We start from the raw sequence: 24,083 nt of genomic DNA, 5'->3' as shown, positions 1-24,083 counted from the left end.
AGACCCATCTCTCCTCATTTCACACGCGCACTCATCCACACCACTGGCCCCATTGTTCCCCTGTGGATGGTGAGTGCTCACAGTAGCTGGAAAATGCCGCAACACCAAGTTATCATTAAACACTATGGAACCAAGGCTACTGCAAAGTCTCCTAGTCTTTCCTGGCCAGTTAACCTTTTGTAACAGAAACTTTGTTCCTAGAGGGTGTTGATAATTTAATCACATTCATTAACATAAATCAAAATACAGTTGGAGAATATAGGGAAAAAAATGAAAAAAAATTATGCAAGCTCTGCTCTTTCCCTTCCCCTTTTATTGTGTCTTGTTTTCGCCATTCATTTTTCAGTTTTACTCTAAGAACTGTTCACTAACTACAGAAGTAACTAATTCTCCTTTACCAACTATATCCCTCATAGAAGAAATCAGAAGAACATCACGATTCTGTGCTAGCCTCCGTTGATGTAGTTTTGGGGCCTTTAATAACACTGCCCCAGTTTTTAATGATTTCATCTTCAATTTTTTTCTTCACTTCTTGGAAAGAGGGTTGGTAAGTTTTACTTCTCCCACTAGCACTTCCGCAAAAGGGAATGTATGCCATTAAACTTTAATGTATGCCATTAACATTCCAACACACAGGAATGAGAGACATAACAACAGAAGTAACTGATTTCTTCACAGTACTTTAATGCCAAACATAGCTAGAATTTATCCTCAGAAAAAAATCAGAGTTGAAAAATGAATAAAGTGATGGTAAATAAGTTATGGTACATGTTGTCCAGTCATTAAAATGGTGATGGGTACAAATACATGATAACTTAGGAAAATTATCACTTAAAAAATAAAACATTTGTTCAAATAGTATTGATTTGGATTTTTTAAAAGAACGTAAATTTTTATGTATAGAAAAGTACTGGTAAGGAATAAATTTAATGTTAATGGTGGTTTTCTTTAGGTAGTGCATTGTAGATTTTATATTACTATTTTTATGTGTTTTCCAAGTTTTTAAAATGAAAAAATCTTACTTTAATAATCATAAAGATATGTTTTAAAACAACCACCATCACTATCACATTAACAAAGACAAATAATTTGTTTGGCATGTTGAAACGGAATCACTGAAATTTGTAAATCTCTGATTTCTTACTACTTCAGTTAAATATTACTTCAATGAGTAAAATACGTAACAAATACGATAAAACAGGTTTAAAAAAAGAACTGGCCCTGCTACTGTGAATAAACAAACATACCTGTATACACGTGATGAGCATTGCCATGATCGTTTTAATTTGTATTTAACAGTTGGGTGTAGCAGTAGTTACGTGGATCTAAATTAATTTCTCCACAGTTAAAACCAGGTTGTTCCCATTAGTTGTTTAGAGACCTCCTGGTACTAGAAATTAGGTATCGAGCATTTCCTGTCTACAGTCAATATTCTCCTGTCCACAGAGGTGAGTGAGATGGGGCATCTGCACTCCAGGAGTATACGTGACAGTGGCTAAGTATATGGGAATAAATATTGTTCCAGCAGCAGAAAGCTGAGCGGTGCTCTAGGAGTCAAAGTAAAGTAAGAACCCCTTAGATGGGTATGGGTGGGCTGGAGATATATGGAAGTCATGACATTCAAAGCTGATCTTAAAAAATACGTAGGTCAGAGATTAAGAAAAAGGTATATTTTTTAGGTAGCAACGTACAGCGTAGAAGCTGGTCATTTAGGAGAAATATAGGTTATGTAGATTCATGATGGAACACTGTAATTGAGAGTAACTGTCAAAATATCTTTATTCTTTTTACTTAATTCATTAGCACTAAGAAGCCATTGACGCTTTTTAAATAGAAGAATGAGGACAGTCTGGGAGCATAAGTAGGATTGATAAGAGTAGCATGGCTGGGAAGCCATGGCAGGCGTTAGGAGCTATGGCAGGGATGCAAGCTGTTGTAACAGAAGTGCTGCTTCCAGTAGGTGGTGCTACCCGTGGGTTTGTTCAGCAAGTATTCTGAATGCCCCGTGGGTACAAGGTGCTGTCCTAGGTCTGAGGATAAACACACAGATACAACAGCACAGTTCCCAACTTTAATGGACTTAAAAGGATAGCTGAGGAGACACATACATATAGAGCTAACCATGAACTACGTTGTGATGAGTGTAAATGGGCCATATATAAAGTGCTGGGAGTGCACAGGAGATGTAAATGCAGAGAGGGGCTGCGTCTGAGAAACACGGAAGAGGGAAGGTAAGCACGCCTCGGGAATGAGTCCTATCTCAAGTAGAAAGGAGGAGGCCAACCTGGGGCTGAAGTTTCAGTGTTGAGTGGTTGGAACAATATTGATCTCACTAGCAAAAACAAGAAACTTCAGAAGAACTAGTTTTGAGAAGAGTTTAAATTTGGTTAAAGTGGTACCATATGGAAGGATAAAGTACCAACAGGTCATTCAGCTGGAGATATCCAGCAGAAAGTGGGAAGTAGGTGTTTGATGTTGGAGAGATCAGGGCAAGAAATGACATATTTGGGGATAATCTATACCCATCTCCTGCTCGAAGCTCTGAAAGCAGATGAAACTAAGGGAGAATCGGGGAGAAGCTGAAAGGTCTGAACCAAAACTTGGAGAATTATTACATTTCCAGGGTTTTCAGAAGTGGATCTTTGAAGAATAGAGAGAACAATTAATTAGAGAGGAGGTGGGAAGTAATACTGTAAAACAGAAACCAGAGTTTCACAGATTTAAGTAGTTAATGATGCCAAGTACTGTGGAGAGCTAGCTCTCCAGGATGGAGACGGAAAAGGAGGTTATTAGATTTGCTACTTAGAGGGTACTGAGAACTTCAAAAGAGTGTTTTTCAGGAGAGCGATGAGGTGGAAAGCAAACTCACAAGGCAATGAGTCAGGGAGGAAACTGCAGAATGAATTCTTAAGAATGTTAATAATGAAGGGATATAGAGAAAGGGGATAACGGGATTATGGAAATTGTCTTTAGAAAAACTACAGGCCAAAGTTTATAATAATCAAACCTTAGAGTCTGCACAGAAGCTACACCCTGAAAGGGGGTGGCACTGGAAGGGAGAGAGATACGATTTGTCTTTTCTTAGGACCTAGCTTTCTATATATCTGTATGTCTCTCTGGTGGCACATCTGTTACTAATTAGGAACACCTAGAGTTGGGAAGCAGCTGATATCATAAGAAGTCATTTTTTTCGGAGAGATTCTCCAAGATAAATGTGCTCAGGATACAGAGCAATTCTGTTTCCTATCACCGCAAAGCACCCCGGGTCTAGATTAAAACATAATTCTAGTATTATAAATTCATAATTCAAATTCATAGGTTAAAAACGTAATCCTAGTATTATAAATTCAACGTCGCAGAATGTTTCACTCTGGATACTAGAGAGTGTCAGCGAGTAAGAGGTAAAAGATGTTGCTTAAAATAGACTAGATTCCAAGAATCCAAAGTGTGTACAATTCTAAGATGTAATCACTCTTTACAGGGAGACAGATCCCTGTTAACACACAGAAAGCTCAGTGAATGAGGGCACCTGGAGAAAGTTGCTTTTGTTTTATTGTCTTTGTTCATTTCAATTATAGCCTAAAGATAAATAATGCTGCTCTGGGGTGGGGGGGGGGCTAAAGTCTAATCTTACGTCTAACATCTACTTGAATAGATCATTGTTTGAAAAATATTTAGCACTGATAAGAGATTTCCCAAGACCTCGAAGTCACTTAAGCACTTGCAGATTAATGTCTTCTTGGAAAAGCTACCCCATGCCCTGTATAATTAATTTTCACCAATACGTTATTTCACATTGTTACCGAAGTGAGAGATGATGGCCAAAGCCTACTGTAATAAAAGTGGTCCACAAAAGTGGTCCACTGTAATGAAAGTGATCCTGACTCCTTTCTCCCATTCTGCCATGAGCAGTTGCCACCATTGATTCTATGGCATAGAGCCTGTCTCCCCAGTCCTGACGAGTGTACATCTGCACACTGCTGGTGATGGGAAAGCTTTGCAAGAGAGGATGGGGCAGTGAGGACATAGCTGTCATCATGATTGGGAAAATCAAGCTGAGTGTGGGGGGGTGCTGTACAAATGGATTTTCAAGGTTAGGGCTTTGGTAAGTTCTGGCTGTGGACCACCGGTGCTCTCTGAGGGTTCAGAAGACTGTTGGATAGAAGTGAAAAGAGTGTCAGTTGTAATACGGGAGGTTAAGTGTCCTGGTAGATATTTGCAGATGGCCCCTGACTGGGAGGGGACTTCTTTGAGCTTGGGTTGGGAGTGGTGAAGGAACACGTGGTGTTAGAAAAGGCTTCTTGGAGTAAACATGTCTGAGCTGAATCCTGAGGGATGTTTAGAAGAGATTATAGCATGAAACTGAGTGTTCCTAAAAATAGGGCCCAGCAAGAAAGCCACCAGACTGCCTGGTGACAGACGTGACAGGACAAGAACGGGTATTGTCCAGGCTCTGGGCTGTGATCCAAGCATTAGTGCGTACCAATGCCATCATGTTGAGTGCTGGGCCCCCTTATGTGGAATCTCCCGTTGGTGACCACCAGGAAGGACATGAAGACCCAGGAACTTAGTCTAGAGGAAATAAATGTTCAAGTCATGAATTAGCATTAGAAGCCCTTTAAGTTATCACATCTGTAACGTTTTTCTCTGAGGGATTATCAGTTGTTTAAATTCTCTCTCTAGTTCATTGTGTTCAGATTCACTGGATGCTTTGGTATATGTGTAAGGGGTGTGGTCAAGGTCAGGGAGAAGGAAAGGCCAAATGATAAAACATACTAAAAGTAAACATTTTATGCCCAAAGCACCATACTTCCATTGTTAAATGATATCCATAACAACAAATTTCTAGAACCTCAGTAGTACTTTGGGGCAGATAAAATTAAAGTTTTCTCCTTGTGGTTTTCTAGTAGTTATATTCTTACGGGGTTCATATAGATTGCTTTTATATTAATTAGCTTTGCTTTCAATTTTTTTTTGGTTCCTTATAATATGTGCTTTTTTAACCATGTTTGTTAAAGATATGCACTCAAAGACTCTTTCTTTAATATCTTTACTCCACATTCTGCTCAGATAATTGATTCTTTCTGCGCGACATCATGTTGCTTTTTTCCGGCTCATATATCAGCTGTTTATTTTTCTTTTTTTCTTCTTCTTCTTTTTTTTGTTTTATTTTAATTTAATTTCTCCCTGTCTTTTCTACCTTCCCTTCCCCTTTTCCCTTTTCTCTTTTGTTTTTCTTTTGTCTTCAGCCTATTCTGCAAACTTGGAGTTCTTGTCAGGCATAGGATTTCACTATTTGGTAAGGAGACCCTTGAACAAATACTAGCATGGCCATCACTTGGTTTTCTTTGCCATTTTTGCACTGTGTTGTGTGCTGCTATGTTGCATGAATGCATGTTTGCATGGCTGGATGCATGGTCGTCATAGGCCAAGGTAAGGTCCTCAAGGTTGTTTATAAGTAGCGTTACCTATGGTGAAATTGAAGACTGTAACTTTATATACTAGTCCAAAGCACACTTGAAAATCAAAAGGTTATATTATTAAAGGCCAAATGAATGAAAATGGCAGCTTCTGCCGTATTTTATTTCAGAGGGGTGAAGCCAAACTGGGCCTCTGAATTTGTGTTTGGTTATCTCTTATAGATAAAGTAATGAGCTGTTATACACCAACAATTTTTAACTGCACTCTTTTAATGCTCTTGACTGCAGATTTGCATGTCGACTGTATTCCAGACACTGGAGCTTCATAGTAGAGACAGTGAGGCCTGGATTTGGCAAAAGCGACTTTTCTAGCACCCCTCACCCCATGGTAGTCAGTTTTTGTTCATTTCTGAGAATTCACGTAGCTGAAAGTCATGTTCCCAAACACTTGCTTTCAAAGAGCCTTGCAGGGCGGTCACTCACTTTCCACAGACTCTCCTTGCCGTGGGGCTTTAAGACTTCATAGCAGTCGGCAGAGTTTATGTCTTACGCTTTCCTGCATCCGGCTTCGTAACTGCCAAGGCAAATTTTAGCTCAATGCTCTATAGGTTTTGAGACAGCGTCGGGGTGACTTCAGTAAGAAAACATTGAGTGTACTGATAGAGATGTTATAAGTCCCATTCCATTCACAGGAAAACCTAAGGATTAAGTCATTTCTATAAAAGCCACAGTGGATAAGCTGAGAACTAGGTACATGTACGTGTGTGTATGTGTATATATATGCAAATAACTTTTACATTCTTTACAATTTTTGAGAAATGATAGTTTCTGGATATGACTACTTAATGCTGTATTTGCTTTCTAATATTGTTCTATCCAGTATTTGGGTGTTTTTAAGATATATTTCTCATAAATTGCCTGAGTTCTTGCATTATTGTTTCAGTTATCCAAAATTAACGGGGAAATTGTCTTCAGAAAGCTCTCCTAAGTTGGCTGGCTTTTGTTTGACTTCTCTTCCTCGTAGAAAAACTTATATGAAATTGTTCAGACAGAGCTTTTGTATACTCCTTAACCTTCTCATGATAGAGGAAGGCTCTGATGGGGACCCCATAAAAATACTTGCTGTTGTGCTCTCTCTAGCTTCTTACCTATTTTAACTTCTTGGTTTCCCATGTTATGTTTTGCTATAATTTTATTTTTAAAATTTTTGAGGCATTCCATATATACGACAGAGTACACAGATCTTGAGAACAGCTTGATGACATAGCTTGATGAGATTTTACATGTATCTGCCCATTTTCTCAGGTCGAGACACAGAACATTTTCAGCATCCCAGAAGCCTGCCTTGTGCCATTTTGCGATTTATAACCCTCTGCAGAGGAACTATATGTAAACTAATCTACTGGTCTACTGATGTAGACTTCCATTACCATGTATTAATTGTACCTGTTGTTTAATCTCTCTTTTCCCTTTGAGTATATTAAGGGTTCAGTAGTTGAAGATAAATGCATAATATAACTTGTCATACCAGTCAGAGGAGAAGAACTGGATTTTAACATTCATTCCGTCTCTCTGTGATTCTTGTATTTCATTTAGGAATCATTGCATGTTAAATCCCTTTGCCTTTAAATACTATTATTTTTAACAGGAATTTATTGGAGAGCTACTGTGTATCTTTATCTCAAAAGCATATTTTAATGCAGTCTTTATATTATTCTAGTGTCTTATTATTGTTTCAAATTTGCTTAGGCATTTGCCTGTAAAACAATACAGACTTCAAGAAGCTTTTATTAATCAAACATACTCTAATACAGACTTGTCAAAGTGTTAGCATGTTAAGTCTTAGACACGTAAACTTTACATGTTACAGTTACAGCGTGGTTTTAGATGTTAACATGATGTCCTGGAGAGAATAATGGGCTTTGAATCAGAAAACCTGTATGTAAGTCCTCTATTTGCAACTAAACCAGCTGAATGATTTGGACAAGGGACTTAACTTCTCTGAACCTTTGTTTTTTGGTTTGTTTGTTTTTTTTTTCATTTTTAAACTAGATTAAAATAACTACTAACTTTAGAGATCTATTGCATGTATAAAATCTCATATGACATGATGAATGTTGAAGTGCTATGTAAACTGTAACAGTACAGCTTTCAAATCTAAGGTATTCTTAGTCTTATTTCTACAGCTTTTATTTAGATAAATCAAATTACATACGCACTAAACTAGGGAACTTGGTTATTTAAAATACATGCGCCATGAAGCCTTTATAATCTAGCCATTTCCAGATCGAAGCAGAAGTTGTATAATCCAAGTATTTACTTTTTGATATATCAATTATACCGTTGTGGATTTTCCTGAAGAGAGAGAGACCTAACAGCATATGTACAGTGGTCTTTTGTAAATACATAGACATATTAATCTCTTTTATTTTTTCTTTCGCCCTGCCTTTACATTATTTTTTTTTTCTGTATTCTGGCAGACATTAACTGATGATCAAAATGTTTTTCCTGTGCTTAGTTCAAAAAATTGTTTCATGACCTAGCCTAAGAATAAAGTAAGACAGAAGTGAAAGTTGAGGTTAACAAAGAAATACTTGGGCTTCGTGTCAAGGAGCAAAAATACAGAAAGAGATACATTAACCAGAAACATGTCAGCAAGGTGGGATTGGAGACAAGAGGGAAGCATTAAAATAAACTAGATGAGCTTCTCTGGTGGCGCAGTGGTTGAGAGTCCGCCTGCCGATGCAGGGGACACGGGTTCGTGCCCTGGTCCGGGAAGATCCCACATGCCGTGGAGCGGCTGGGCCCGTGAGCCATGGCTGCTGAGCCTGCCCGTCCGGAGCCTGTGCTCCACAACGGGAGAGGCCACAACAGTGAGAGGCCCGCGTACCGCAAAAAACACACAAAAAACAAAAGTCAAAATTCTTGTCCTGGTGGTGGTCGTTGTGGGGAGCTGAGTATGATCAGTAATGGAATATTTATTCCAAGGTGTCTGCCAGATTGTAGCTGTTCAGAAATTTTTCTGATATGTAAAGTGAGGATTCCCCAAACTTGAACTTCTATATTTATGTATATCTTTTATCTACTTTAAAATATTTTCTCTATGTTGAAGCACACGAAGAATTAAAGAGAGATGAGTCATGTTTTTATTCCTCATATATTCTTTTGAAGGTGTGTAAACCATTTCCTTTTATCTTAGAAAAAGGTAGGGTTTTAAAAAAGGGGAACAAGCCATATTCCCTACAGAACAGTAGTTCTGGGCTATCTATTAAAATACTTTAGAGAAAAAATTAGTAAGGAAGATAGCATCTATTTTATATTAGGCTTCCCTTTTGACTTCTGAAATGCTTGTGATTGCAAGTTGGTGCACGCTTGTATTTTGGAGAATCAGGGTGGGGTAAGACGCAGGCAGGTTGACAAGGAATAAGGATCCCATTTGCCGTTTTCAAGGACACATTATTGACTAACGAAATATTGCTTTTAATCCTACCATTTTCGCCCACTTATGCTAAGTGAAAATTCTGTCTTTCTAACTGCCTAATTTTAAAGCATTTAGAGGATACTTAAGTCCTACTATTATAGCCTATTTTTAGACTTTCAGTCATTTGCAGGGGAAAGAGAATCTGCTAACCAGAGCTGCAGCAGGGATAGTGATGGTGGCACAGGTGTGTGTGTATCAGGACTTCTTAACGGCTTTCTTTTTACATGTGAAAATGAATCGAATGCCTTAATGACATTCATTTTGTGCATTCTTTCAGCAACCAGTTTTGTGTCTGCTGTGTGTGAACATTCTCTTAGCCTGTGAGGATAGAAAAGTGCAGATTTCTTTCCCTCTCTGCTGCTACCACCCCATGCCAATCTACAGGTGTCTCTTACCTGTATGCCTCCATGAACGTACTCACCCTTCTCTTAGAATTCCCTCTTGCCCTTCTAAACTGTGCCCCAAAGCAATCATATCTCTCCCCCTCCCCAACCAAAAACCAAAACAGAACAACAAAATGGTCTCATCACTGAATACACTCCTGTGGAGCCAGTGGCTTCCCATTTCTCTGTAGTAGAGATCAGAATTCTTCATCTGGCCACAGAGTGTTCGACAGTCTGTCCCCTGTGTACCCTGCATCCTCATTTCCCAGCATGCTCTGACTTCCTCATGATGCCTCAGCTTAAGCAGCCTTCTCTCTGCTTCATGAAAATGTATTCCTTTCTGCCCAGGGCCTTTGCACATGCTGTAATAACTGACGGAGATGGGATCCCATACACCACATGCCCCTCTCCAGTCCCTCACACCCACAATGGGGTTAACTACTAATCCTTCACATTTCAACCCAAATAGTATTCTCTCAGGAAAACCATTCCCAACCTCCCTGATTATACTCTCTCCTCCTACTATTATAACTTTCTCATAACTCTGCATACTTTTCCTTCATCTCACTGATGATGTTACAAGGTTAACTTCTTTCTCTGGCCCAAAACTCAGCCCTTCGAGGGCTTATATTTGTATCCTCAGAGCCCAGCAGGAAGTCTGGTGCGTAGTGGCTCTTTTATAAATATCTGATGACTGAATTAATCAACCAACCAGGTCCTACCTTTAAGAAGTCTACAGTCTAACAGAGAAGATAGATAAGTCAGCAGATGCTTACTACAATGAGACGAGTGCTATCAATTTGGAATTTTCTTACATTCATGAATAACCCAGACTTTACATTTTTTTCCTTGAGAATATTAGGAAAAATATAATATCCACTTATGTCATAGTTTATGAGAATCACATTTTTAAAAAATTCCTTAAGTGGTCCATGAAAACACTTAGGGCACTTACATTGAAAAGGAAATAACACATGATTAATGACTTTTCAAACAATCATTAAACTCTACCAGCAATGATACTTTCAGTTCGAGGAACTATTTGAGAAGGCTGGCACAAAATAGTTATCATTTAGAGGCCTTTTCTACTTATCTGTTTTCTGGTGAGTTTTTTTTTTTTTTCAATTTTTAAATTTTTTAAAAATTTTTATTTTTTTAGCATCTTTATTGGAGTATAATTGCTTTACAATGGTGTGTTAGTTTCTGCTTTATAAGTGAATCAGTTATACATATACGTATGTCCCCATATCTCTTCCCTCTTGCATCTCCCTGCCTCCCACCCTCCCGATCCTACCCCTCTAGGTAGTCACAAAGCACCGAGCTGATCTCCCTATGCTATGCAGCTACTTCCCACTAGCTATCTATTTTACGTTTGGTAGTGTATATATGTCCTTGCCACTCTCTCACTTTGTCCCAGCTTACCCTTCCCCCTCCCCGTATCCTCAAGTCCATTCTCTAGTAGGTCTGCATCTTTATTCCCATCTTGCCCCTAGGTTCTTCATGACCTTTTTTTTTTTTTACATTCCATATATGTGTGTGAGCATACAGTATTTGTTTTTCTCTTTTTGACTTACTTCACTCTGTATGACAGTCTCTAGGTCCATCCACCTCACTACAAATAACTCAGTTTCATTCCTTTTTATGGCTGCGTAATATTCCATTGTATGTATGTGCCACATCTTCATCTATTCATCTGTTGATAGACACTTAGGTTGCTTCCATGTCCTGGTTATTGTAAACAGAGCTGCAATGAACATTTTGGTAGAGGCCTTTTCTACTTTCCTGTTTTCTGGTGAGTTTTTAACATAGCAAGACAGTTAATTGTCTAGAGACACCCAGATTTACTGGAGAATTTCCAAATTTGATGACAGACAGATTCCTAGGAATGCCTGGAATAAAGCAAGCATTTTGCAACATTATGAGTATCAAACTCCAACATTCCTTCTGGTTGACCTCAGTGACCTTAGAACATCATTAATACAGCTCCCACATTAGCTTCAGGAATACTGGACAAGTGTTATCATGTGCTTAAATGAAACAATAGCTCTTGTTAAAGTATTTGTTTTTTCCTCTAGACGAGTATGAATGATTAAACTGGTACCTAAATCTTAATGTTAATTTTAAGAGTTTTAATAGTAAATAAAGTAATATACTGAATTCTATCAATTGGTATCTCTCCCTGATTAAAAAATTAGTGGAATAAGTTTATGTTGACTCTTCTGTTATCCCCGACCCCAAACCCTCTTCATGTGTTTAAATGAGGGGCTATCTTGTATCAGGAGACATTAGAAAATTAATACAGTCATCCCTCCTTATCCACAGGCCCTGCATCCATGGATTCAACCAATCGGGGATCAAAAATATTTTTTTAAAAATTCCAGAAAGTTCCAAAAAACAACACTTGAAATCGCCATCCTTCAAAAATACGTGCATAGCATTTACTTTGTATTATGTATTTTAAGTAATCTAGAGATAATTTAAAGTATAAAGGAGGATGTGTGTAGGTTATATGCAAATACTATGCCATTTTATACAAGGGACCTGAGCATCCTTGGATTCTTGGTGTTGGGGGAGAGTCTTGGAATCAATCCCCTGCGGATACTGAGGAATGACTGTATGTGTTTGTATTATCCCTAAAAAGGTTCACGTTGTGCTCGTGTTGTTTAATAGGACACATATAATGAAAGGAAAGTCATTTAAAGCACTAAGAATCTCTGAGGATAGTGCATATGTGAGAACTGAACGTGTCACTATTTTGAGAATGTCATGGTTTAAATTTAAAAAGCACAATCTGTTAGAAAATTATATATAACTTTATGTCAGTAAGCCTGAAGGTTAAATAAAATGGATGATAGTCAAGGAAAACAGGAGAAATAAGTAGCACAATCTGCTACTTTAAAAAAATTTTTATTTTATATTGGAGTATAGTTGATTAACAATGTTGTGTTAGTTTCAGGTGCACAGCAAAGTGATTCAGTTATATATATACATGTATCTATTCTTTTTCAAATTCTTTTCTCATTTAGGTTATTACAGAATGTTGAACAGAGTTCCCTGTGCTATACAGTACGTCCTTGTTGGTTGTCTATTTTGAGTATGGTATTCATCACTAGAGGATCCTTAAGGTCTTACCTAACTTAAAGATTCTGTAGTTTTATGACAGTGTGTATGATAAAGGCAAGAGTTTCCTGGATTAGAGTTGCTATAAATAACCTAATTCTTATCAGACTCAGAATGAAAATAATATATAATATTATTTGAAAATAATAATGAAAATAATATCAGAAGATTGTATTAGAGAGATAGATACTTCTTTCATTTCAACGTATTACTCTGAGAGAATTTCCTGACTTTGAGACAAATGAATAGATTATGTAATATATATTCTAAGTTTAACTGAAACTTCTCACCAAGTTAGGGACTCAGTAATTTTATTCTTTTCAATATCACTGACTTCAGAAGTAATAAAATCTTTGACAGGCTTCAATTTCTGTCTCTTCATAATTTTGAGAGAAATTTGCATCTTCTAGCATAATTTTATTTCACGTTATTAATAAGGATTTTTCCAAGATTAATCATTTCTTCAAAGAAGAAAATATAATGAGATATTGTGTCAAGAGCCATGCTAGAAAAAGTAAAGAAGAAGAATAAAAATTAGAATGACTGTTACTGTTTTCCCAGAAGAGAGAAAGTCAACATTCTGAGAATTCTCAATAAATCAGATTATAAAACAAGTGGTACGTGATATATCAAATTTTGGATGACATTGAAAACTCCTGAATTATAGAAATCTTATATTAACCACAAAACGGTTTGGGATTAAGATACAAGAAGGGTATTTTGGCTCTTAACAGCGTTAGCTTTGTTATTTTTATTATTTAGAGAGTTGTATTATTTTGTGAGAATTGGTAACAATGTTTTTAAAAACCCAGTGCTTGCTGTATGTTGTTATTAGATTCAGGTATGAGCTGTGATTTTAATTTTGTACCTTTTATGCTTACACACACACATACACACACACACACACACACTGATGCAAACATACAATCTTAAAGATAAATAGGCAATCCGTAAGTGGTTCCCTAAGTGTTTAGAGGTGATGAGAGTTATATTTGAAGACAAAGAAAGTAGCGTGAACCTTGGAAAAAAACGTGAGTTGAAGGTATCAAACTTTTGGTTTTTATACTGCTCAGAGCAGTTAAGAAATTATATATAGTTAAGAACGTGAAAAAATACAGTCATCACCTTAAAATGTTACCATCTTACTAGGCTTTGTCTAGCCCTTCCTGTGCGTGACTGACATTCCTGATTATGGCGATCTGGAGAGCCTTTAGAAGGACCATATCCAGGTTGCTATTTTATTTAAAAGCCTTACTACCTACTTTCTCTCTTCAAGACTAACCATTAGTTTAGGCATTTATACATGCCCATAAAATTGATACTTTTGCTGGTCCATACATTCAAATGCTGAAGGTTCAGTTAATACTGTTACTGCATTCCTTAGGGTCCTTTCTCCACCATTTTTTACAATGAGATGTTTCCACTTAAAGTCGTACTATATCTGCTCTGGAGTGTACCAAAGTGTGTCAACTGATACAGCTTACAGTGTTGTGACTGACAATCACAGGAATCTCATATTCACCACACACATTTTCATTTGACCCACAGAACTTGTCTGGCCACTGGTGCCCTTTCCTACTCCTTTTACTCATACTCCAGTCACTCCACAAGTATTTAATTGAGCTCCTGCTCTAAATCAGGCACTATTCTAGGTGCGGAGCTGCATCAGGGAACAAAGGAAACAAAAATCACACCTCACTGATTCACTTTGTTATACAGCAGAAACTAACACACCATTGGAAAGCAATTATACTCCAATAAAGATGTAAAAAAAAAAAAAATCACACCTCATGAGCTTATACAAAAGGAAGTTTAAAGAACCCCAGACCTCCTTTTGGAAAAAGGCATGGATAAGCTCAGTACAAAGTACAAACACTGATAATCTGTATGAAGAGACAGTATGACTGTGAGTTTTAGGAAGAGAGTGAGGGACCAGCCTGTCTGATTTGGTGCTGAATTTGGTGGCATGAGACTCATAGGCATCGCTTTGTATCCCCTCTCCCTCCTGGGCCTTCCCTCTGTCATTTTCTGTGCTGCACCCTTCTTATCTTTTTTTTACCTCCAAACATTGGAGGCTCTGCGACCTTTATGCTTCTGTATTTATGTTCATGCTGGCTAATTTCATTCAGGCGCATGATTTAAAAAATTCTCCATATGCTTATGAGGCCCAAGTTTACAGCTCTAACTCAGATCTCATCTCCGCACTCCAGGTTTTTGTATCAGTTGCCTACATCTCTACCGGAGATGAATTGGCCCATCACACTTGACCTGTCGGAAGCAGAACGCCCAACCCTCCCCTCTCCCCTCCCCACACATTTTGCTCCTGCCTTGGGCTCTCCCCACGTGCTGGAATCCTACCACTATTCACCCAACTGCTCACACAGTTGCTCACCCAAATGATCATGGAGTCATCCTTGTCTCCTTTCCCCGTCACCAACATGCAACCCATAAAGCAAAACCTTAACATACATTATTATTTTTTTAATAAATTATTTATTTATTTTATTTATTTTGGGCCACGTTGGGTCTTCGTTGCTGCACGTGGGCTTTCTCTAGTTGCGGCGAGCGGGGGCCACTCTTCGTTGGGGTACACGGGCTTCTCATTGCAGTGGCTTCTCGTTGGGGAGCACGGTCTCTAGCCGCCCGGACTTCAGTAGTTGTGGCACGTGGGCTCGGTAGTTGTGGCATGTGGGCTCTAGAGCGCCGGCTCAGTAGTTGTGGCTCACAGGCTTAGTTGCTCCATGGCAAGTGAGATCCTCCCGGACCAGGGCTCGAACCCACGTCCCCTGCCTTGGCAGGTGGATTCTTAACCACTGAAGCACAATCCAAAGTGCTTGCTCTTGTTGCAAGGCTCTAGAACCTGTTTCGCTCCTCTCCACCTTACATTCTCCTTCTTTCCCCTGAATTTACCCACATCAGTCATCTTGACTTCCTTGCCTGGACCACCAGGTTCATTTTCTGCCCCGGAAACATGCTGTTTCCACCGCCTGGGCCCTTCTCCCAGTTATATGCATGGTTTGTTCCTTCGCTTCATTCAAATCTCTGCTCAGGTGCCACCTTCTTGGGGAGGCTCTGGTGACCACTCACCCTATTAATTCTATCCTGTTGCTCTAATCCCTATTTCCTGCTTTATATATTTTTACTGCGGCCTGACATTATGTTACATACTGATTTATTTTTTGCTTAATAGTTCATTGTCTGTGTCCCCCATTAAAATGCAAGTACTATGAGAACTCTATTTTGCTTATTATTGGAAGTTTAAGAGTACTTGGTATTTAACATGTATTTATTGAGTGAATGAATAATTAAATGAGTAATACTTCTAAGGGCTGTAGTATTGTAGAAGCCCTAGCACTGCCACCAGTCAGTAGACAGGAGCATGACAAATTCTGCCCTTCTGCTGATTTTGTCTTCATTATCACCTGGAAGTTCTGAGATTCAAAGCACGAGATGATTGGAACATTTTCTGAAGCGTCTCAGCAATGAATACCTTATTATTTTTTTTCTTATTTGCATCATATCACTAACCTGGTATGCCCACATTCTGAGACAGTTATTTCCATGTATACTTCATTTGTTCCTTTTAGGGTCCTTTTGTGTATAAAGAATATAACATGCTCAAATGTTTTAAAAACTCACATTCAATTAGGAGTTTTTAACCTAAGGACCAGGGAATGACTGTATATATTATAAATAGGAAAGTATGGAATGAGGAAGTGATGAGTGTCAGACTGTATTGTGAGCGGTCAAATCAATTTGTTACTTTGGATTCATATTTTCTTTTTTGTATCCTTATCACGAAGTAAAATACGTGTACTCATTATGTGATTCATATTTCTGTACTTTGTGATGAAATATGCCAATCAGAATGGCTGAGTTTCATCTTATTTTCAAGAAGGGTCACCCCCGTTTCAAATATCTCATGAGTAATGTTTAACTTATTCAGCCTCTGATGCTTTTTTGCATGATAGTTTGGTACCACTTTTTCACCGAAGACGAACAACATTCAGGCAGATTAGTTCATGTCAATGCAGTTGAATTCAGGCAAATTAATTCATCTCAATGCAGTTGAATGCAATAAGAAAGCAGATATACTTGGGGTAATTAAAAGGGAATTAAATTTATTAGACTTTTAGCCCAACTCATTTCACAAAGGATATCAGCTGACTTAAAAAGTTGGCATACAATATGATTTAAAAATAAGGTGAGCTAGTATGGGGAGGAGGATATATTTGAAGAATCTAGTTAAAATTCTTTAGCCTGAGGCAGTGCTTTGAATGCTTCTTGAGTATGTCAGCTGTTTGATGAGACGTGCTTTATTGCTTTTCTACTTACATTCACATAACCACTTTTAAGCAGAAAAACTGCATGATTTTAAACTTGATTATCAAAAACTCTTTTGAATTGAGTTATCCTTACTGAACTGTGCCCTTGACTAATTTTTGGAACACGAACATTAACAGAAAAGAAGAGCATTGAGAAATTCTCTGGGCAATTTATGCAGCTTTTTGTTTCCTCTTTAGGGAATGATGCAACATCAATTGTCAACTGTCTTCATATTTTGGGTCAGACTTTGGATGCAAGGTAAATGGATACATTTTGATTTAAATCAATGAGTGTAATAATGATATACAGGAATAAGAAGAAGAACCTAGTGTCTTTATTCTTTGGAATTGCAATAAAGACTTTAATGTAGGTGAAAAGAATATCTTTTGTAAATTAGTAAAACAACGGCCTTTTATTATTTTTACGATCATATATATATTGTTATTTAAATTTTAAGTAATTTCTGTAGCAGCTAGGTATGTAATTGAGGGTTGAATTGGGACTGTATTATGTGAGGTAAAAATGATGAGCTACAACCCCAGAGATTTTATTAGCCTTAAGGCAGGATAGTTGTTCTCCATATTTCTAATAACATTTACCTTTATAGGAAATATGAAGGTTTTATTCTCATTTTATAGATGAGTAAAGTGAAGCTTAAGATTGCATAGTAAGTGTGGAAATATACCAGTTTCCAAGTCTATGCACTTTCTACTCTGCACTACTATTAAAATGACCAGAAATCCAAATACAAAACCAGTTTGGTTAGCATGATTGATTCAGCCTTTAAGCCGTACAATTAATTTACTTATTATCCAGGATACATCTAAATAAAAGTTCCTAAAAGTCTTCTACAGAGAATATGCGGTGATACTCTTGAATTACCCATTTTTGTGTTTAAAAGTTTATTTGAGGTGTTTTGTATAATAAATGAAGAAAGGAGATGCTACCATTCACCTTCATTTTCTACAAGAAATGGCGGCTTTAGAATGTCAGTTCTCTACAAAGTTCAGCCTTCAGAGCTTATTTAGAAAAGATTGATTATTACCCTTAAGGTAAAAAAAAAAAAAATCCGTATCATTCTGTAACGTGGTTTAGCTGGCATTAACTGTTTCTTTCACACCCATAGCCTCAGAAGACCTTCTAGTTTTGTTGGATTTGGGATGAACTGAACTGACTCAGGAGCTGGGTTTCTTAGTTATCAAGTAAATATTCTCAATATTTGAGACCACAGGTGGAAAACATAAAGCATTAGAACTGCCGTTTGCTCCGAGGTCCTAATTAAGTTGACTACAAAGGCATTTAGGAAACGTTATGCATTTATGGAGTGCTCTTGCTGTAACTTCAAGTATATAGGAAAGAATTATTTCAAAGTGGTTTTAAAAAATTGAGTTGACTGAGTGAATGTCGTCATGGACAAAAATAAACACGATGTAGAAGCATGTTTTATTTGCATTTCACGTGTTCCTCTCACAAGATACAAGGTGTCTCTTCTTTACTCCCTAGGACTGTGATGAAGACTGGCCTGGAAAGTGTTAAAAGTGCACTCAGAGCTTTCCTGGACAATGCCGCAGAGGATCTGGAGAAGACGATGGAAAATCTTAAGCAGGGCCAGTTCACCCACACCCGAAACCAACCCAAAGGTGTTACTCAGATTATCAATTATACCACGGTGGCACTGTTGCCAATGCTGTCATCATTATTTGAGCATATTGGCCAGCATCAGTTCGGAGAAGATCTAATATGTATGTAAATCTATTACTTAGAGTTTCATTATCTACATAGTACAATCCGAAATTAACAGCCACATCATCGAGGTTATTCAAACACTGCTTATACGTTAAAATGTTTTTGTTTTGTTTTGTTTTTTTAAGAACACTTTAGGTTGACATTTGAATTACAAAACCAAAACCACTCTTAATAGAGATAGATCTCTGAATCACATGGATTTGCAGAAGGGACCAGTAAGGTACTGGTTATGGACAGTCACGCCCACATTGTTGACATCCAAGTTCCAAATTTTACACTTTCTGTGGTGTCTCTTTCCATGGAAATTTTCTAATGCAGTTTCACCGAAGGACATGCAGCATTAAATGTTTTCAGATTATTTCTGAGTCGATGCAGACGGTTTCTGCAAGCTATCCTACCAGTAAATTTGAAGGCTGCTGAGACAAATTCTGTGTCTAAATAACTGACCTACTAGGGTGGCTCAAATATCTTTTGTTTATAGGTTTCATTCTCTTTTCATAGGGGATTTCATCAGCCGTTCCTGGCTGGAATTCTGTGGTTCTTAAAAATATCCACAGAATGCCCAAGGTTGCATGAAAAAGGAACTACGTGACCTAAGTTCCTGCTCTCCTGCCTGTATGAACATGACAGATGATATGAGCCCTTGTCTACCAGTCGAGTGTGTCTTGCTTGCAGACCCACCCACTCAGACTCTCAGTGTTGTAGGTCTCCCCGGTGAAGTACAGCTCTGTGTAAAAACCACCTTTGCTCATCAGTGAATGACATAACCACTAGTTTCAAAACATTGACATTGACACTGCTTGAACCAATGGGAGCATTACTTACAGCCCCATGTGGACACAGAAACAAATATGGGGGATGAGGAGGGTTTCTCCATTCATGTCATGGTGTGTCCTCCAGGAAATGGTAGCAGAGTCGGCATTAGAAATCCAAGATTCTTAGTTTTCTTTGCCTGTTGAACATGTTTATTGGATCAGAGATCATCTAAGAGGTTTTATTTGATTTTCTAGCTTTAAAAGCTCCAAGAGTGACTTACTTATGCCTTGAATTTCAGGTCATTTCAGAAATAAATGATACACCCCGTTCTCTAGCATTCTTACTCTTGTTCATTTGAGAGTTAAAATAAAAGGTACAGTCTTTATATACCTCTGGAACAGGAGTCAAAATGGACCTGTCCTCCCAGATATCCTTGTGCTTAGTTTTATTCTTGAAGAAATCCTTTATTATACCTAAAGCGATTGTTCCTGATAATATTCTGTCTGTATAATCAGAGCATAATTCTTCAGAAAGCTTTCAGCTCCTTCCAGAAAAGAATTTTGTTTGAGAAAAAGGTCTTAAATTTCCTTTTATGTGTGTGTGTTCTTGTATTGCTTTTTTTCAAATATTAAAGTGTTAGTATGCCTTTAATATGGAATTTTGTTGTTAGCCTAAACTTTCTCAGGACAATGTATTGATAACAAGTGTTTTTTTTTAAAGTGAGATTCTCTTTTTCCTTAGTGGAAGATGTACAGGTATCATGTTATAGAATTCTGACTAGCTTGTATGCATTGGGGACCAGCAAGAGTATTTATGTGGAAAGGTAAGATTTTAAAAGTTTAACTTTGTATTAATAGTTTTTTCAAGTGTTATGATTATTTATTTCAAGGGTCTTCACTTTATAACTTTTTTCCTTAGTTATAAACTAAACAATCAGATTGACATATTGAATTCCTTGGGAGTAATTAGACAATCTTTAAGCTAAATTTGAATTGATATAATAAAAGACAGTTGCAAATTATGAACAAAAAATGTAAAGCCATAGTGGTAAAGCCTATATTTAATATAAAGTTTAAACTTAGAGCGTTAATGAGTCTTACAAAGGAATCTGCTAGTACAGTTTCTAATTCTATATTGGAAATACAAAATAAGAACAAATATAGGCAGTTAATTTTTTCATGTTCTCAAGTTCAAGAGGAGAAGATTAGCAGAGTCAGATGTTCTGGACAGGTCAAGTAAGATAAGGTGTCCCCACTGAACTGAACAAGAGAGATCACATGGGCAACTTCTGTAAGATTTCTGTGGAAGAGAGAAGAGAAAGAGGGCTTTTTTAAACGTTAGAAGAAATAAAAAGACATTCTAATAGAAGACCAATAAATGAAATAAATAAGTCAAAGGATATTCTGAGAGAAGAATATTGAATAGATGTAAATTCTCCCCAAATTAATCTTAATTATAAAGAATTTCAAGTAGAAATTTGTGTTTTGTTGAACTTGAAAAATTTAAAAGTTTATTTGAAAGAATCAATGCACGAGACTAGCCAATAAAATTTTGAGAGAGAAACTTAGAGTAATAAGGGCATTCACACGGCCTACCAAACATTAAAACTTAAAAGCAACAATAATTAAAATAAGGTGACAATTACAAAGAGAAAGGAAAGTAGATCAATAGAAAAAGATAATTGAGTTTACTCTGAATATTTTTAAAGTTTCACCTGCATTTTAAGTTAAACTATCAATAGTTTCATATGATTTTTATGGCTATAAAATATTTTATCCTAAGGAAGTGTTATACTTCATTGAAATGTTCCTTTATTTTTGACATGTAGGCTCTTTTCTCTTTTTCACGTACGTAAATAATGCTAGATCTATATTCATAGTTTTCTGTGTATATTTATTTTATTTCCTTTATCAGAATTTGGAGATCTAGGTTAAAGAGTATGCATGTAGTAAGGGTTTGTGATGCACATTTTACTATCTTTAAAAACAATTGATTCAATTCATACTTTAAAGTTTTACAAGAGAATTCTCATTTCCTCACATTTCTCATTTCCGATTATTACCCTTTTTTACTATTTATAAATTTATTAGTTGAAAATGGGATCCTATTTTTATTTTCAAATGCATTTTCCTCATTACCAGTTACTAGCTATTTGTGTGTGTGTGTTTACCTTACCATTTGTACTTTTTTAATAAATTGCCTTTTCTTATTTTTTGTCCGTTTTTCTATTAATGTATTCTCTTACTGATCAGTAATAACCATTGTATTTGTTAACTATTACCTTCTTGCCTGTTATTTCTCCTGCTTTTATGACTTTTAGCATTTTTTTACCTTTATAGTGCTTATATACAAATCATTATGTGCAGATAGTTTTTTATGACATGAGAATTTTGGATTTTTATATAATCAGATCTAGCAATTATACCGTACACGTTTCATCTCCTTAGTTTCATGATTTTAAGAAGTTTATACTATACCCTTAATAGCTAGAAATTCAAATATTTATTCTCCTAGGTTTTTCATGCTTTCAGTTGTTTAGATTTACTTTTTAATCCTTTTGTTCATTCTGTAAATACTGATCAAACGTCAGGTTCTGGGAAACAACAGTGAACAAATAGATCCCTGCTCTCAGAGAGCTTATATCAAGGGAGAGAAACAAAACAAGGAAACTGTTGAACGTAACAGGGGCAAGTTATTGTGTGTGAGTTGGCACACAGTACAGAGGATGACACGGGGTGATCAGGAATGCATCTTGGAGAACAGGGCTTTTTAGACTCAGAACTTTCTCTACGCAACAGGAAACAGTAGAAGATAAGTCAGGTGTAAATGGTCTGTGTGTAATAGCCTTCATTGTCTCAGTGAAGTCTGAGTTGAGTCTTCAGCCAGATGACAGTTGAAGAAACAAGTGTGAGAAGCTTGAGGGGGGCATAGAATGTCTGAAATGATTGTCTCTGGAGTATGAAGGGATTTACTGGAAATGAGCCTGTTTCCTGTTTCTCTTTGGTGTTATGTAGAATTCAATTTTTTAAATTGTCCACCACGTCTCTAATATAATGATTTATTAAATATTTCTCTTATTTACTGATTTAAAACAAACTCTTCATCATATACTAAGTATATTTGCTAGGTTATATTTCTAGAATTTCTATTCTGTTCTAAATTATTTGATTTTTAAATGATTAGAGCAATACCATCTAGGCTGAATTGTTACTATTTTCTAATACATTTTAATATCTGGTAGTCCAAATTCTCTCATACCTCAGCAGTTACTGTTATTGTTGTTACTACTCTTGCCTGGGTATTTTTCTTGATAGAATTTGGGATCTTTCTGCTAGATTCTTTAAAAAGATATATATTTTTTCAGTTAACTTTGCAATTACAAAGTGAATTTGGGAGAATATAAAAATAAAAATTTGAAGGTGAGTAAAAGGTATTTTGAAAAAAATGACACTATACTAAAAAGAAAAGTAGTTATTTTAATATAACTCACCTAAAAGAAAAATTGCTATTTCCAGAATAGCAACAGAAATGATCAGAGTTGATCTGAGAGTTACTAATTGAATTTATATCTTAAAGTGAATTATTAAATAATTCAGATGAATTATTAATGAAATAAAAGGACTAGCCCAGTCAGATGTCTGGAAATAGATGATCTACTTTGGGGTCATATATGAAACATTTTAGGCTATTAAATTCTTAAATAAAGTATTTCTCATTCTTTTAAAACATCTATTGAACCCATATTGTGTGCCAGAAATTTTGCAATTCTGTATCCCTGTTTTTAGGTAAGGAAAGAAAAACTTGAAAAGGGTAAGTAATTTTCCTATGGTGAGTGACACAGTGTTAGGAGTAAGATCAGGACTTGGGTCTGTCTGAATCAAAGCCCATGCTCTTTGTAATTTCTTGATGTCCTAAATTATCTTTAGTAATGAAATGTTATGAAATGTTTGAATTGAACTTTATCTTATTCAGTGTCATTCTATGAAGGGATATTTTCTCCTAGCTGAATATATATCTAGTCATTTTTAATTAAAATATTAGATAATCAGACTTAATTTTAAGTATTTTTTTAGTGAGAAATTTAAAACTGTCTAAGAGAATTATGTAACCTTTTCTTAATTTGATCCATTTTATTGACTTTTAAATAAAATACATATTCAAAGTCATTTAAGGAGTTCATAATTTGCTGAAATAACTCTCACATTATTCTATATTTAATAAACACTTAACATGCCAGTAGAGCCTTGGATTCAGTAGGTAACTGAGGGAGAGAGAATTTATATCAGTGGCAAGGGAAGCCTTGACTAAATTGATCACAGTCTGATTCCCTTCCTTCCCTTGAAAATGATAAATTAATTTTAAGTGTTATCAATAGTTTTTAGCATCTAATATGTCCTTATATTTCATAGCTACCCTTAAATTACTTATACATGGTAAATTTTCAGAAAGTTTTATTTGTGTCTTGTATTAGTACTTGATTTTTAAAATTTTTATCAAAATCCATTTAGTCACATGGCAAGAATTGTTCCTTAGGTCATCATGTTAAAAGAAAGAAAGAAAAAAAGTAAAATGTCCAAACTTATGAGGGAATTTACAGGGCTTGGGTTTTTTTTTCTTGTTGTTGTTATTTTTGTCTGTACTGTTTTTAACTTCTTTTTAGCTGACAGATGATTTAGGTGTGTTTTTTTTTTAATGGCAGGGAGTTTGCTATTGAAAGCACATGATGTTTTGCAGTATAGAAATTGGGTTTGAGGGTTAGTTTTTATCAGTAGCAGTAGCACTATGATTGTCCTTTTAGGTTTACCTTTCCAATTTTAATATAACTCCTTCAGTTTTTCACTTAGAAGACTT

At 36.4% G+C, this 24,083-nt stretch overlaps 1 protein-coding gene across 1 annotated transcript in view; it reads left to right on the top strand.

Moving 5' to 3' along the window:
• RYR2 (ryanodine receptor 2) overlaps window positions 1-24,083 on the top strand; it is a 721,218-nt gene that overhangs the window by 565,667 nt on the left and 131,468 nt on the right. Inside the window, exons 63-66 of the mRNA XM_060286446.1 lie at window positions 5,250-5,299; window positions 16,928-16,988; window positions 18,234-18,472; window positions 19,974-20,055. Coding sequence (XP_060142429.1) covers window positions 5,250-5,299; window positions 16,928-16,988; window positions 18,234-18,472; window positions 19,974-20,055 — 432 coding nt within the window. The remainder of the gene's footprint in view (window positions 1-5,249; window positions 5,300-16,927; window positions 16,989-18,233; window positions 18,473-19,973; window positions 20,056-24,083) is intronic.

The sequence above is a fragment of the Globicephala melas genome, chromosome 16 (genome assembly GCF_963455315.2).
Source record: "Globicephala melas chromosome 16, mGloMel1.2, whole genome shotgun sequence".
Lineage (NCBI taxonomy): Eukaryota > Metazoa > Chordata > Mammalia > Artiodactyla > Delphinidae > Globicephala > Globicephala melas.
This window is presented reverse-complemented; position numbering and strand designations above follow the sequence as displayed.